At 37.9% G+C, this 17499-nt stretch overlaps 1 protein-coding gene across 3 annotated transcripts in view; it reads right to left on the reverse strand.

Moving 5' to 3' along the window:
* TEC (tec protein tyrosine kinase) overlaps positions 1 to 17499 on the reverse strand; it is a 121598-nt gene that overhangs the window by 28924 nt on the left and 75175 nt on the right. For all 3 annotated transcript variants that reach the window (XM_037829755.1, XM_037829756.1, XM_037829754.1), the window contains exons 4-8: positions 10495 to 10602; positions 5889 to 5970; positions 5137 to 5265; positions 3412 to 3452; positions 2327 to 2502 (exon numbers count right to left, since the gene is read on the reverse strand). In XM_037829755.1, the coding sequence (XP_037685683.1) occupies positions 2327 to 2502; positions 3412 to 3452; positions 5137 to 5265; positions 5889 to 5970; positions 10495 to 10602 (536 nt within the window). The remainder of the gene's footprint in view (positions 1 to 2326; positions 2503 to 3411; positions 3453 to 5136; positions 5266 to 5888; positions 5971 to 10494; positions 10603 to 17499) is intronic.

Genomic DNA, 17499 nt, shown 5'->3' on the forward strand with positions numbered 1-17499 from the left:
AAAGAACCAAACATCTATCTAACCTTTCCTGTATGAACTGGTTGATGAGGCAGTTCTTTTTTAGAGGAGTTAATAAATGTGGTTGGAAAAATAGAATTAGAAAATTACCATTTTGCAACCCATAATGAAATAACGGATCTCAGCAACAATGTTTAATAAATGGCAAAACCATTAGGGGAAACACTGGCGAAGAACTTTATGGTGGAGGAATAAAGCTGACACCTAATTCTTAGCATCTTTAAGAGTAGAACAATCAGAGATTGCCTTCTAATGTGATCAAGCCTCTAGAGCTAGTTGCCAGTTTGTAGGAAATGTAGGAAATAGAGGAATTTGGAGGAATGAAACCATAAGGAAACAAGCAGCTTAAACCAGATTGTGCTCATTCTGTAAGGTAAATACCTGGTTTCATCAAGAAATCAATAGCATGAAATAAACAGTAAGGAGAGGAGGAGGACTGTTATAGAATAAAAGAAACATAAAAGACAAATAAGCCAAAATGCAATTTGTGAACCTTGTTTGTTTACATCATGATTCAAACAAACCAACAGTAAATACACATTTTAGAGCTAACGGGGGAAACTGGAATTACATTCTAGGTGTCATCTTCAAACCTGGGCTAGAAGGGCCACTGGACTGGGCTTGCACTTTGGAGAGTTCTGCTAAGTTAAGGAGATGAGCTCATCCAGAGCCTGTGTTCCCTCCTTCCCCATCCAGACCATCTTCTGGTAACTGGCACCCCAGAATTCCTTGTCCAGTTCCAAAGCCTACATTTACTTTTTCCCCTGGGTCCACCCTCTGGAGAACAAATTGTGCTTTCCATGTGCATCTCCTTCCTCCCCATGCCCAAGGGGTAGGCAACATGGGGGTGGCTTTTGTCTCCAGAGCTTGAATGTACAGGCCCTAAGGTCCACATGCTGCAAATGAGGTGGAGGCCTGGGTGGAAGGGAAGAGGGAAGTCAGGCAGCTCCAGACAGGCAGCTCTCCATATAGTCCCCCATTCTGGCCTGCAACTCTAAATTCAAATCTTGCCTCCTTTGTCATTATGAAGGCATATTTGTCCAGCTGGAGAATAAAATATACCTTATTTACCAGTCTGTAGGCATGGTTTATAATTTTTAAATATTTGAATATATGATATACGAATTTTCATTTAAACTCTTCCCCCAAGGCTGACAACTGTTAGGGGAAAGTCTACAAATGAGACAATTTTTTAAAAAAATTAGGTATGATAATGGCATGGTGGTTGAAAAAAATTAGACTTAGGGATGAAATGGCATGATGATTGGGATTTACTTTTAAATATTCTATTTTTAAAATGAGGGAGATTGATAAATCAAGATTAGCAAAATGTTGGTAATTTTTGAAGTCAAGTGATTGGTACAAGAGGTTCTTTATAAAATTATCAACTTTGGTGTATATTTGAAAATTTCTATAATAAAAAAGTAAAAATAAAAACCGGTTTTATATGGTATTTGACAAAGAGAAGCAATGATAACCTTCCTGAGAGAACATAATAATGGATTAAGAATTCCCAAGAAGGCAGGAATATATAGCAAACCAGAACTCAGGACATATGCCATTGCTGGGAAATGAGCTGAAGGGAAGGGACCCTGGCTAACCCAGAGGCTTCCACTGGGTCCTCAAGAAGGGAAATGAGGAACAAAGAACTGGAATTGGGGATAAGCATAGGAGGTGAGAGTAGGCCGGGAGGGAGGGTGAACTCTGGCCAGGACAAAAAAGTCCTCCTCCTCTTATTCACAGAAACTCAGAATACAAATAGGGTTGCATTTCAGAATTAAGTGCAGGAAATAGGGTTTTCTTAATGAAACCTAAAAAATACTTATCCCCTATATTTATCCATATTTACCCATAATAAAGTTGGATGAACTAATTGTTTCCTTTAAATCCTAAATTATCCTGTTTGCAATTTAATTCCTTGCATGTATGTATGTGTTATACATATATATAATATATATATTAAAATTAAGAAAAATCATTTCTTAGAAAACTCTAAGATTAATTACTTAGCTCAAGGGGGAAAAATCAGAAGACGTAATTTCCCTCAAGGTCCATAATCATATTGAACATATAATGGATAAGTAAGAGACCAGTGTAATATATTTAAATTTCTGGGAAAATATGACTGACAATTTACATTCATTGCATGACCACTAAAGATACATTGTGTTAGATAATAATATGTACTTTCAATTATGGCCAGGTGAACTAGTCTCATCACACAAGAGTTGCAGCAGATCTTCCCACGCAGCACTTAACTCCCACATCCCCATGGCATGTCTTACATAAAGAAAGAGGGAATACTTACCCATATTTATCTCTTGCTCTCCACCAATGAACATCATTCTTTTCTAATATGATATACTCTTGGCCTCTCTCTAATCTGAGATCATGCGCTTCTGTTGCCTGGAAATCATACATTGCTACAACTATTTCTTCACTATTTTCTTCTTCTTCAGGAGGAATGGGTGGGGGAGGCCTTCGCTAAGAAAAGAAGATAACATTTGTAAGTTCAGTCTTCTGTTTGAAACTGGGTATGAAGCAAAACATTAGATGATTCATACATCACCACAGAATGAAGCAGAAATCTCAAATCTACCTAGTATAATCTGGTGTCCCCTCCCATGAGTTTAAAGATGCTGATGGCATTAGACCTTTCAGGGGCTTCAGAAAATAGGAAATGTGCAAAATCTGCCTTTAAACATGAAAAGAGATAGTTTTCTAGGGAGAGGAAAGGGTGATATGTGAGTAGAAGCCAGGAGGACTGAAAGTAGACCAACCTTCAAATGCCTGCAATTGGGGTAAAACTCAACATGGAGTCTGCAACCAGGTCTCCTCCCATTCAAAAGAATCTGCACCTATTTGTGCTTCCCATATGCAAGACACACACTTAGTCCCTACCATATTTTTCATCTATTCTTAATATTGACTCCATGAAGTAGAGTATTATGTCTTCCATTTCTGAAATAATGGTTTAAGTAACCCACTCGAAGTCATTCATATCAGATTCATATCATCAGATACTATCTGGGTCCAAAGTATAGGTTTTTTTGACCATACTCCACTCCTCAAATACACATCATTAAATTACTAAAGTCACTTGTTTGTCAGATGACTGTCTTAAGACTAAAATATTCCTTTAAAGTCCCAAACCTCTTTACAACTCTTTAAGTCAAAATATAGGCAAAATGCCAGATGATAACAGCCCCCTCAATGATAATATCTGATACAATTAGATTAATATTATTTGACACCAAGAAAAAATCAAATAGGCCATAGCACATCTATTTCTGATAATAAATATGAGCTTGGGAGAACAAACAGCTGCCACATGAATGAATATAAACATACTCAATAAACCACAAATGCTTCCAAAAGTTAAAGCCCTCTTACCTTCTTTGTTTCTGGTGCTGGAGGTAGTGCTTTTCTTATACCTGAAAATATTAGTATATTTTCAGAAATAGGTCAAAAATGCTATCTACCAGTAAAGGGTAAAACTAAGATAATGAAAAATTAAAACTAACACAAGACAACAAGCTCACTCTAACTCCTTCACTCTGGTGCATGTTGCTTACATCCCTATTCTAGAACAGAATTAAGCACTGCTGTCTCTTATTGCTGGTTTGTATTTTTGCCTCCCTAAAATGCCATAAGGATTGGGGCCATGTCTGATTCTTTGTATCCCCTACCACTGCATAAAATGGGCACTCAGCAATGCTTGTTGACTCAAATAATAAATTGAAAGAATGGATGACAACACTGAGAGACATTAGCAAGCTTTGGCAGCCTGTCCCTCCCTTACAGTCCATAGTACTAGAGTTTTGGCTGGGCACATATCCACTAGGCTGAAGACCATACTTCCCAGCCAGGTGTGGCCATGGGATCAAATTCTAATCAACGTTTGTATATAAATGGTGTGGGTCATTTTTAGATCTTACCCTTAAAAGGACTTCCCAGGGCTCCTCTTGACTCCTTTCCCCCTTTCCTGCTGCCTGATGGAGTGGGGAGCAGTCTATCCCTATCAACCACAGAGCTACCCCTACCACTGGATTATTACATGGGACTGTAACAAATTTATCTCTAGTTTAAACCACTATATTTTTGGGTTGTTTTTTTAACAGCAGGTTTGGCTGTACCCTGAAAATACCCAAGTCTTCTGAAATTGAAAACTTAGGAAACAGATAACAGCCGTGGAAACTTGGATCTGACTTTTTAATGTGAGAAATTAATGTCAGGATACCCCTAGGGATCGGGGTGCTGGGGGTCATAGATTTTAGGGTTGGATGGAATAAGTAGGTCGTCTGCTCTGGCCTCCTGCCCAGTGCAGCATCCCTGCCGAACAACCATACTGCTCCAACCCAGAACCTTTATCACAAAGTTCTGGCTGGCACGGTGCACATCCTACCTGGGACCAGCAGGCACTGGGAAATTATGGGAAAAGAGAAGCACAGAATATCCAACCAATAATATGGGTATTTTACTGGCATGAACAATTTTGATTCTCTACGTAATTTTAGCTTATGACTAAGTGTCATTCACTTTTAGGATCTGTAAGAGTCTTCAGTGTAAAAATTACACCTGGACATTCTTATTCATTTAAACATTCATGTATGGATATCATTATGACACTGCACTCAGACAGATTGTGACATCACTGCTAAAATTCATACCAAGCCCCATCAAAATGAAAATGAGTCCTACTCATTTACATTGTGCATGTATTGCTATATGAGGTTTCTATCTCCACATCTGGGAATGTTTATTCATTAAAGAAATGCAAAAACAATGTAAGAGCCACTGATGGTCCACATTAGACTTATACTTTTAATAGGTTTTTAGGAGGTTTAAATGTTGTGATAAAAGTTCAACAAAATAGAGTTTTTGATTCCATGAGATGCTCTCACTGCTAACTAAATGTAACTATTCTTACAAAACATACCAACCCCACATTTACACTCACTAGAAAGCATGCAGACCATACTTAATTAAAATGAAATATTTAACAGCCCACTTTCTAGCTTTCTATTACTTGATAAGTCAATCACTTCACTTTCTTACCATACTGATAATAAGTACATTCAAAGCACAACATAATTACAGAATAAAATGAGTACTTACTACTCTCAAAAAGATTATATTTCTCACATCCAGGTGCTAGCTTTTCAGTTTGTCTGCAACACTGATAAATTCCATCTGCCCAGAACTTAGGATGATATTTAATCATAATATTATTGTTGTTCTTTATTTCTGTAATTCACAGACAAATTAATGATTATTGAAATAGAGCTTATAGAATGTTCTTTAGGTAACACTGTTTATCATTACTCATTCCTCAGATGCCAAGTTTATTATGAGAACACCCTCAAAGGCAGTATATTTTTCAGTGACATGTCCTTGTTAGCAGATGTGACTGTTACTGTACTATGATGGATAAATGCAGATCAATCCACCACCATTTTGCTCTGCAGAAGAAGTGACGAGAATGGTGTAGAACAAATCACCTACTTACACACTGTATACAAATCAACCCACCCATACTACTGACTTCTTGCTCAAATGTTGACTACATGGGCAATTTCTCAGAAAATACCAAATCCTATTTATCGTAAAAGCCCAGTGCTTTATTGCCTTCAAATATATCATGCATTAAACAGAAGCATGCTTTTCTTAGACACTATATAAATACCACTAGAAGGAACTAGATTTCTAAAAGTGAATTTATCTTCAAGAAAGTTCTTTGAGAACCCCTCATTGTAGATTAAAAGATTATAGTTGAAATCAATACATTGGCTATATTTCTGTTTTAGTCGTAAAATGCTGTATTTCAAAATTACATACATATTAATTAATATTTCCTTAATGGTGATTACCTTCTTTTAACTTTTTCACCCACCGGTCTCTGCTTTGTGCACTGGGTGCAAAAATGTAAAGTGTGTTAGCATCATGGACAACCTAGAATAAAACAAAAGAAGGAATTGGTGAGAAACTGGTGAGAAAACTCAGACACAGTGCATCTGTCTCACACAGAATCCTCAGCACCACAGGGACTCAATAAACGTTTCTCAAATGACTGAATAAATCGGATTTCTTTTACTTCAGATTAAAAGAACCTAGATTCTTTACTTACAAAAGCGCATCTATTTCTTCATTTCTACATCCACTGGGATACAAACTTTACAAAGGACTGTGTTTTTATAGAAGAAAAAAAAATATATATATAGGCCAGGATGCTTAATTAATCTTGGTATGTCTTTCAATCTAATTAATTGAAATTCCTTAGATAAACTTGGTGTAACAAGGATTATTCTAATCCACTGTTTTTCAAAATAATATTTTAGATGAATGGACAATTTTTCAATAGCATTCCTATAGCTTCCTTTAGTCATTATAAATAACTGCAGTTAAGTTATATCAGTTAACTTTATTAAGCACTGACTAGCCTAGCTGTATGCTATACACTTTATAGTCACTGACTCAATTAATCCATCCATCAAGACACAGTATTTCTATTTTACATTTTCCACTCTTGTTTGACTCCAGGGTCACCATTCATGTAGAATCCACTGCAAATGGTGCCCCACATGTGCTATCTAATCTGCCCATCATACTTGCCAAGTGACCCAGAAAGCCAGGATTATTCTGACTCCAGGGTCCTAGTGCTCCTTTTAAAGTTAACACCCAGGGGACAATTATACATACTCCTTGGTTTGTTATTTTACCCTTGATCACAAAGCAGAAACACCTTGACCGACTAACAGTAATTGCTAACAAGTATACATGGCTAGAAACCTCCCTTCACCTATCAATGCCCACTGGATTTATGAACTAATAGCTCTTTCATTGATAAGTGGCTGTTCTGGACAATATTCAACAGCTAATTCCTTCCTATTGGTTTTAAGCAAACAAATGCAGACTAATAGCAATGTGAACCCCATAGAACAAATAATGCCATACTCCATTCAGCGGCTCATTCATACAACTAGCACTCTTCTGGACTATATATGATACAAACACGGAGCCGATTTCTAAGACCTGTACAGGAAGACCTTATCACAAGATAAAAAGTGAGATATGACATCAGTGAGGTAAAGATAAAGCATGAAGGGACCTGTGAGGCTCGTATAGAAGGATTCACACATGCCCAGGCTTGTATAGAAGGACTAGGTTTAAATGTGTGGTAAAAACAGTCACTTTAATTGACACTGAGGTGTCTGGAAAGGACTGCTAGGGTGTTGAACCTTTGAAATCTGTGGTATATTTTAATAATAACTTACTGAGTCCTTACATTATGCTAAGAACTTTACATACATTGCCTCATTTAATCCATAGAGCAATGCTAGGTAAATATTAGTGTTAATACCCTCATTTTCCAGATGAAAACACCAAAGCGGGTGAGGTTAAATCATCTAAGTAGGATCTGTGTGACCCCCAAAGGTTCTTCTTCCAAACACCTTTATGATGTGCCTTCTGCTTCCCTCCTAGAATCTGCCTTTCTAGGCTCCAAGCAGTCTAAGGCTTCCTCAGAATTCACCTTGTGGCAGTACCATGAGCCTGTAACTTTGTTAGATTTTGCTAATGACTAACTAGAATGAAAAAAAAATCCAAAATCAGAGTTTTGATAACTAAGATTAGCTTGACATATTACCTAGCTAACTTGGGGCATTTGTATTTCTATAAGAGATTTCTAGAAAGAACACTCCAACACTCAAATGATAATCACCTAATTTTCGGATCTCAGTTTAGCAGACTGGTGGGAGAGATACTGGGGGCCTGAATCCTGCCCCCGGCAAACCCCAGATCACACCACCTAGGCCACCTTCTATGTCATCCACGCACACAGCTGACTGTGACAGGGTGCGTCTGGGGAATCACGTTTTTCATCTGCCTCACGTCTTCTGATGAATCATCCATCATAGCAGAAGTTCTCAGGGGAGAGAAGAGCTTTGCAAACCTTGAAGCACACAAGCCACTTCAACAAGGAGGAACGCTCTCCCTTAGTAACTCTACTAACTTAGTAGTGACATCCCTATTTATAACTTTATTCACTTGTTCACTTATTCAACAGAATTTTAATGACCGTGTTAGGTAGCAGAAACAGCAGATGTTACTTAAATGGATTTGAACTCAAATCCAAAGGAAAAACACTCCACCTTCTGGGGAATCCCCAGATGCCCATCAGAAATGACTCATCTAAGGTAGCCCACTGGCTAGTTCCTCCCTGTTTTCCCTGAAGTTTCTGGGGGACTAGAACATACTATTTGAGAAAGAACTTCCTTTTTAACTCTTGGTGTCTTTTGAAAATTTCTACTTCTACTTTTCTTTTTTGGGCCTTGCTGCTGTCTTGGATCTGAACTTGATGAAAAGTTCCACTGCAAAGTGGTGAAATTAGTATCCATACTTTCTTAAGTTAAAGTAAAAGAAGACACTTTTCACCTTTCAAATCTGCTAGTTTAAAATAACACTTAAACCTTAATTTATTTCTTCTTGATTAATTTTTTAAATTGTTTTTAATTTTTTTAATATTTATTCATCTCAACAATTAAAAATGGTTCAGCGAATGGAAAGTGTATAAAATCAGTTCCATGGAACCGTATAACACAGTAAACCCTAAGTTAAACCACGGATTATAATTAATAGTACAATTATAAAAATGTGCTTTCATTAATTATAACAAATGTACCAAAACAATGCAAGGTGTTAATAATAGGGTAGTATATTGGAGCCCTGTATTTTATGCATGATTTTATGCATGCAACTTCTCAAAAAAAAAAAAAAAAAAAAAAGGTTCAGCAAGGATGGAATGCTTTCTGTTCTATTTTATTAATCCTTTGTAAACCAGTCCAATGATGCAGAGTGAATCTCTTTCTCTTGGACAGCAAAAATCCAAATTCTGGGTCCAGAATCTTGAAACTTACAACCAACCGCTTGCAACCACCATCAGCCCTCAGAAGTAAGGAAGGAGTAGTTCTTTACTAAACTTCAACAGAAATTGCATACACACATACACACCAAGTTATACGTGCATTCAACATACTCCATAAAGAAAAAGATACAATTAGGCTTAAATTCTAGATCTGGGGGTTGGTATCATGTTAATAGCCGTAGCAGTAATAGAAGGAGTAACAATAAAAATAATAGCAACTAACACTTATCTTGCTCTTACTTTGTGTCTAAATTTTTTTCTTATACCTCAATTAATCCTCACAACAACCCTATAAGGTGAGTGTTATTACTGGCATTATTTTCATTTTTCAGAAGAGGAAATAGACACAGACAGGCTCAGTGACTTGCACAAGGTCATTAAGGCAGTCAGTGGCCAATCAGGCAGTTTGTCCTTGGAGTCGCTCCTTTAAGCACTTTACTGTCCTACTGTTCAATCAGAGAAATGGCAGACATAAAATAAGTAATGGGAAAGGGAAAATTAAATGGAGCCCCTCCTTCTGTTGTGTTGTTGTCATCCTATGGGAAAATAATCCAGATGTGGTTTTAAAGCTTGAGCATTTTTACTCATTCCTCTCAAGTCATCTTAATCCCCAAACTGGTAAATATTTATTCTGCATGTAGCTGATAATTTCAGAGTAGCAACTAAAAATAACCAAAAATTCCACTGAGATGCTATGTTGAAAACGATTTTTACATGTTAAGACCACAGCCATGAGAAAAGGAAGAATCTCACCTGAGAGGTTCAATGCTCAAGAGAAATATAAAAAATGTCCTGAACAGAGAAAGGGGTGGTTAGGTACTGGAAAGGGGTACTATGCTGTCTGCTGCAAGCTCTAGAATACGAGAGTCCAACTCTGCACTCCTGAATTATAAATGCATGTGTGCACTGAGAAGTGACTCAGGATGCCATATCAAACCAACCATCCTCTGGAGCAAGGAGATACCTGGTCTAGGCAGACTTTCACAAGTCACCGTGGATAAATCATTTGTCACTTTCCTCAGTCAAGAATAAGAATAGTATGATATTTGCCTCCCTTACATAAAAGTATCCTTGTAAGGAAAAAACGAAATAAAGTGATAAACCTTTAAAAAAAAGGTACAAAATTTAATCAATATATGATACTAGTGCTATGTTTTTCACCACAGGCAGCCTTTTAATTTCATTTCTGTTCAGGTAGCTCACTCCTGCCCCTTCTCAGCCTTAAAATTCACAAAGAAAAGAGCATCCCAATTTTTTCAGTCCGAACTCCCACTCCTTGTCCTAACTACTCTGTGATGTATCTGAATAATAGTAAACCAAGTCTTGGGTTTAGAAATTCAAGATCATTGGTAGAATCTAATAGACCAAAACAAGAATAAGATATATATCAACCAAGACTTAAACCATCCATGAAGAAAATCAGTTTAACTACTAAAGTAGCAAATGAACTTATCAATCAACAGCCAACGCAATGTCAGGGAAAACTCTTTATTGTCAAATAATAAATATGATAAAGCCAAGCATTGCACTATCACAAAAATATGCCAGCTCACCTGAAATGGATATTTATTTTGACAGGGAATGACACCATCATCATCATTCTTCACTATTTCCACACACTTGATTTTTGAAACATCAATAAACCCCTTTCTGTACTTTTTCTGTTAAAAGAAAAAAAGGGGAGATCCATTAAAAAAATTAATAAGCCATAAGAAAAAAGTTATTAATAATTGCTAATGAAGTCACTAATTCAAAATATTACCATTTCCTTAAAAATCATTTAAATTACATCTCCCTACAATTGTTAAAACTTTTCAAAATACTAACACTGTGAAGACTGTAATCAAAATAATTAAAATCTTTAATTTCTCAAGCTGAAATTATTCTGCCCTTCCCACCAAAAGCTCTAAAACAGAGAAATGGACTCCCCTTCATTGTTGCCTTCCCCTCCCAGACACTTTTTTCAATTTCTTCTTCAACTTCTTGATGACAGTCCCCCAAAAGAAAGCATCAAAGACCAAATTGAACACAAACCCACCTACTGAATTAAAGCTACAAACTCCAGCGAGCTATGTTTTCCACTTCGGTGTACAGCCTTCTAGTAGCGGCAGCACACAGAACGCAAGGTTGTTAAGGTGGGGCTCTGGGCTTTCACATAAGCCTCCATTCAGACTCTAGAATGGAATATTCTACTTGTCTTGCCACCACTGCATATCTGACTGCTGCAATGAACTGATGGCATATCGAGATCCCGCAAGCTATCCACACCCTTGAGCATAGTCATCTCACTCTTGGGAATTTATCCCAAGGAAAAAAAATCCAAAAGAATACAAAACAATATGTGCAAATAAGACATCTGCTAAAAGCTATTACAAACACAACGTAGAAACACAAACATGTTTATTAAATATTATAAGCGGATGCATTCCAAACAAAAAGTTGTAGAAAGACTAAGGTTACCTTTTTTAAGTATTCATATGATAAAGACTAGAAGGAAAAAATAGAGAAATGAAGAATGTTGTGTTTGTGTTCTTGTGCCATCCCCTGGTCCTGATCATTCAAAACTGCTTCATCTCATGCTCTGAAATCCTCCCTCTGGCCTCTGGGCTCCTACACTGCTCCCGGAAGCAGCTTTGTATCCTCAGTCACCATCAGACTGTCATACCTGCCCCTCTTCCCCAGGCCATAGCCTCCATCTGACGAGACTGCTCTGGATGTCCTTCCAGCCATCTGCTCTGCTCTCTGTCCCACCAGAATCCCACTAGAAAGTCCCCCTGGACATTTGTGTTAGTCCCCAGCCCTCTTTACCCCTTTCTCTATTTCTTGTATACAATACTTATTGTCTTTCCTACACTCACCAGGCCTTCACTGCTGCTCTTTGGTCCTTTTAAGTGACTATTGGAGAGAACACGGTGGGTCACCACCAGTCTTTACAGAACCACAAATCCTCGCTTCAGAGGACAATCTCCTTCACTACTTTACAGAGAAGATAGCAGCCATCCTCTGGGTGGGCCTGAACTCCTTTCCTCTGCATTTTAACCTTTTTTCCTCTTTCCTCCTGTCTCTAAGGGAAGGACACAAGAATCGAGACACTGCAGCTGGCATTAACAGGTGTTGTTTCATTCTTTGTTCACAATATCCCTGTGAAGCAGGCATTATTCTCCTCATCTGACAGATGAGGAAACTACAGCTCAGACAAGTCAAATATATTACCCAAGGACCTCAACCCACCCCAAAGCCCACTAGGCACAGCTGCAGGGAGGTAAAGGAATAAATGGTGTCAAGTCTCAGCAGTGGAAACAGGCTAAGGGATTCTGAGCATGGATTGAGGTTCAGCTAGGGCAGGAGAGGGGCTCCTCTCTGGTCGTTCCCCTCTATGGGATTTATTCCCCCTGACTACAAACACAATCAGGGCTCTCACATCCATACCAAGAGTCTTCTTCTGGCTCAGGCTACTGCCTTCTTTTCTTCTCTTCCCAAAAGAGAAGGTGATTACACCCTCAGCCTTCATTTCCTTCCTACCCACACCCTCCTTAACCACATGCAATCTGCCTTCCACCTCACACTCTGCTAAAGCCATTTTCAAAAAGCCACCGATGGCCAAATCCAGCGGTCTTTCTCAGTAGCCCTCCGCTCAAACCTGCATAAGGCATTCAGGAGTGCTGACACTCTCTTCTCCCTTCATTGCTTTGAACTTGGGTCACACTGGGTTTCCTTCTCTCCCTTTCCCTCAGTTTTTTACAGGACAGCACCTGTCCTGTGTCAGCAACTGTGTGTAAGGAACACAAAAAAGACAAGAAAGGAGAAGCTCACGTCCAAGTACTGTGCGAGGGGCCCTTAAACCTACCCGTGAAGTATTACTATACCCATTCTACAGACAAAGAAACTAAAGTCATTTGGGGGAGATCACCATGGTAACTATTTATTTTAGAGTGTAGTAAATCTATATACATTTAAAAAAGATGCTAAGAGAGCACAGAGGAATGAAGGCTTAAATGACAAAGAGTATTTCAGAAGAGAGATGGTAGGGAGGAGAATCTCAGCAGAAGGAACAACACATGCAAAGAAAAACATATTCCAGAATGACCTCAGTTTCTTCTTCTGTAAAATGGGAATAATAATAGTGCCTACTTCATAAGTTTGTTATGAGAATTAAATGTGTTAATACTTGCAAAGGGCTTAGTAGAGTGTCTGGCCCACCGTACAAGAACTGTGTTTGCTAAATAAAATAAATGGCAAAAAAAAAAAAAAGAAGCTGGGGTCGGCGTGTAAAGGACTTGATGCACAGTGCCAAGGGATCTGGTCAGACAGGGTCACCTACCCTATGTCTGGGACCTGTGCCAGTTAATGGGCAGAAGAAATGGGCAAAGTGCCATCATCCTATTAACCAATCACACAAAGGTTGTTTGAGGTAAAATTAGGAAGATGCTTAGTTGCCAGACTTAGGAGTTCGGATTTATCCTGAGTGTTTTCTAAGTGGGGAATGAGGAGTGCTGTGTTGAGGTGTGTTAACATATAATAATTAAAGGCGGTGTGATGGCGATATTTTAGGTTCCCGGCTGCTAAAACAAATACCATACAATAGGCTGGCTTAACAACAGGAATTTATTAGTTTACACTTTGGAGGCTGGAAGGCTTACTTTCTCCCAGGATTGGTATCTTCTGGCTGGCTGGCAATCTTTGGGGTTCCTTGGCTTTTCCGTCACATGGCAATGCACATGGCAGTGTCCTTTCCTCTCTCTTCCGGGTTCCACTAACTCTCAGTTTCTGGCTACTCCTTGTGGCTTCTCCTTTCCTGTCCAATTTCCCTGCTTATAAGGAGGTCAGCCATAATGGATTAAGGCCCACCCTCATTCAGTGTGGGCACACCTTAACTAATAACATCTTCAAAGGTCAGATTTGCAAATGAGTTCACACCCACAGGATCAAGGGTTAGGACCTGAACATGCCTTTTGTAGGGGACATGACTTAATCCCCAACAAATGAGTAGAGACAGGGAGACTAGCTAGAAGCTGGCTGCAATAGTTCAGATGAGAGATAATGAGCTTCTGAACCAAATCAATGGTGACAAGCAAGGTGAGGAAACAAAGACTCAGGAGTATTTACGGGTGGAATCCACATAACTTTGTGACCTATTAGATACAAGGATCAAGAGTGAAGAAGGAATTAGGGGGACACAGAGATTTTGAGTTTCAGTGGCAGCTGACATTGATACCATGTACAATTATAAAGAGCACTGAAGGAAAATCAGGTTTGAGAAGGCAAGATTGGGAAGTGCTGTTTGAGTTGACTATTGGACAATCAGGTGGAAATGTTTGGAGGGTGTTGAAAATGTGGGTCTTGAACTCAGGAATGCTTAGCACTTTCTTTAGCAAGAAATTCTGCTTTTCATAAACCATACAGAGTATATGCGGTAGTATCTATTCTTAATCCATCTCAGGGCAACCCTGGGAGGGTAGGCAGGGCTGAGGAAGAAAAGGTTTGGAAAGATTAAAGGACTTAAGACTTTAAAAGCTATTTTAGGTTTTTTTTTTTTCTCTTATTCCTTTGTTTTCTTAGGGGTTGTTAATTTTCTTGGGGTATGGTAGGAACATGTTGGAAGCAATGTAGTTATTTTAGATTATTTGTTTTTCTTACTCCTCTGTTTGGACATGGTTTATTAATTTTCTTGGGGTATGGTAGGAATATATTGGAAGCAAAGTAGTTATTTTAGGTTATTTGTTTTCCTTAATCCATTGCTTTGTTTGAAATGTTGTGGGGTTTTTTTGGTTGTTGTTTGCCTGTTTGTTTTTAATTTTTTGATAAACAAAGTTAAAAAATTGAAAAAAAATCAGTAGAAAAATGGGAGTAAAAACTAAATGACAAATAGGGTGGGATGGGGGGATGGTTTGGGTATTCTCTTTTCACTTTTATTTTTTATTCTTATTCTGATTCTTTCTGATGTAAGGAAAATGTTCAGAAATAGATTGTGGTGATGAACGCATAACTATATGATCATACTGTGAACAGTTGATTGTATACCATGGATGACTGTATGGTTTGTGAATATATTTCAATAAAACTGAATTAAAAAAAAAAAAAGAATGGATTGAAATTGCCAGTGGACTTGAAGAAGGAATAACTGGATAATATTGCTGTTGAAAAGTAAGTTGCATGGAAATGTGAATCCCTGTTTTGTAAAACTACCACCCCAATCCTTAATAGCTGTATATGTTTGTACAATGTGATATGAATATGGGGAAAGCACAAAAGGCCACACATCAGATTATCAACCCAAGTGAACTGTGTGTGATGGGCAGGGAACAAGGAAGGGAAGACTCTAAACCCCTCTCTCCCCCATTGTGTGTATTATCTCATTTATATAGAATTGTGTACACCCACACACAGCATGGGGAGGGGAAGGATAAAGATAAAACTATATCCAGTGACTTACAGGAATGTCCATTGCCAAGTGAAAAAAAGCAAGTTGAAGGTGATATTTAAATAGACTCACTTTATTTGAATATGAACAAATTCCCTACATTCTTATGTTTGCAAGGAGAGAGGTAGAGATGCTAGTCAATTAACATTGATAATCTCAGGGGTACAGGACTGGAAAGAGAGATGGTGTGACCAGGGTGGGGAGAAAGAGTTTTCACTTTTAATATATATGTGTAATCATCATCTTTTATAACCAACAGCTATTATGTCTCATAATTTGAAAAACCTCAAAAGGAAAAAACAAAAACAAGACCACAATTAAGTTTTCCTTGAAATAAAAAAGATGAGCTCAGAAAACAGCTACCCACATTCAAGAATAGTGATGAAAAAAACAGGCAGACTCTAGAAATCAGTTGGCCCAAAATTTAGACTAGAAACAGCAAAAACAGAGTCTCTTGGAAGCAATCAGGGATATGGAAGACAGACTTCAAAAGATTAAGCAAAATTGAAAGAAAAAAAGCAGAGAGTTAAAAAGGAATAGATGGGGAAAAATAGCCATAGCAGACAAAGGAGAACCAACACATGCAAAATTGACAAGAACAAGGGGGAAAAGACCTGCAAATATATTTTCTTAAAATAAAATCTAAAGACTTGTGTTCCAAGAAAAATTTATATGAATAATATTTAGAAATATCTTAGCATAGTGTACTTCAGTGATAAAGACTCCTTTGGGTATCTGTCTAACCCTCTCCTTCACCACCACCACCACCACGCAAAAAATATTTACCCAAATATTTAAAAAAATTACTCTCACACATGCACAAAAAGGAAAATATAAAGAAAATAATTTACTCAAGATATTTCAAAACCCTTTTCACACTCAGAATTCCTTGTGACTCATTTTTTGACTCTTGAGTCAATGGTGTTTATATTTTCTCACACAATGTTGTTCTTATGTGCTATCAAAAGCTTTGGTGATGAGCATTTCATTAAAAAAGCAGTCCACAAAAAAAAAAAAAAAAAAGACTTTAAAAGCGATGTCCTGTCCACCTGGTCCAGTGTATCCCACTTAACTCTTGCCATGCACAGCCTTTCAAAGCCATTCTAGAGAGGAGCTCTGTGGGGTGACTTCTGAGCAGTTATCAGAGTTAACCATGAGAGAAGACACAAAATTTTATCTCCATTTTGATTATCCTTAAGAATTTCATCAGTAAGAAAATTATTCATGATTCCTGAATTTTGGTCCAAGCAGAAATAACATTTTTCATGTTACTTTTCCCTTTTATTTCTATAGCCTTTGCTTTGCCTACTAGACTGAAAATCATGACTAAGCTGAGACCCCTCTTATTTATCTTTGAATCCTCAGAGCCGAGAAGACTGCCTGGTCTTTGGTAGATGTTTATTAAGCAGTTTGCTGAACCAGTTCACAGAAAAGTTTGAGCAACACTATATGTATCCTCTCTTGCACATCCTCTGTATTCTTCTCAAAGCTTGAAGATGAGGTAAGAAAGGGTAACTTTACACATCTGTAAGCTAGCATAAAAGAGGAAACTAGTCAGAGAGATGAAATACGTATAACATGCTTAAAACCACACATCAACTGAGTGGTAGAACTGGGATTTAGAAATAAGGGATCCTGTCCCCAGCAAGTTTTACAAGGTACACTGCTTTCCTTTAATTTCCAATGTATCCAATTATTTACTAATATCAATATTAATCCTAAATTAAAGAAATGAAGAATTAAAAAAACACATGCATACAACTAATGATTTACCTTTGGGACATCCTCAGGTCCTCCTTCACCATTCTCCCTAAGTCCCCATTAAATACAGTGAAAGACCCTGAGTCCCCATTAAATACAGTGAAAGACTACCAGACTTTCCCTCCAATATTCCAAATGAATATATTTCTTTTATTACAACTTTTATTCCTGCTGTGGCTATTCTCCATTGCCTGCCACAGAAGAAAAATACTAGATGAATGATTCACCTTTGCATTACAATAGGACCTCAGCAAGAAAGCATGAGCTTTGGAGACAAGCAGATCTGATTCTACCCTCTTCTTTGCCACTTATAAGCCACATGGCCTAGGGCAAGCCCCAGCTACTGTCTGTGCTTCAGGTTCCTTTGTCTGTAGAA

Source organism: Choloepus didactylus, chromosome 3, assembly GCF_015220235.1.
Source record: "Choloepus didactylus isolate mChoDid1 chromosome 3, mChoDid1.pri, whole genome shotgun sequence".
NCBI lineage: Eukaryota > Metazoa > Chordata > Mammalia > Pilosa > Megalonychidae > Choloepus > Choloepus didactylus.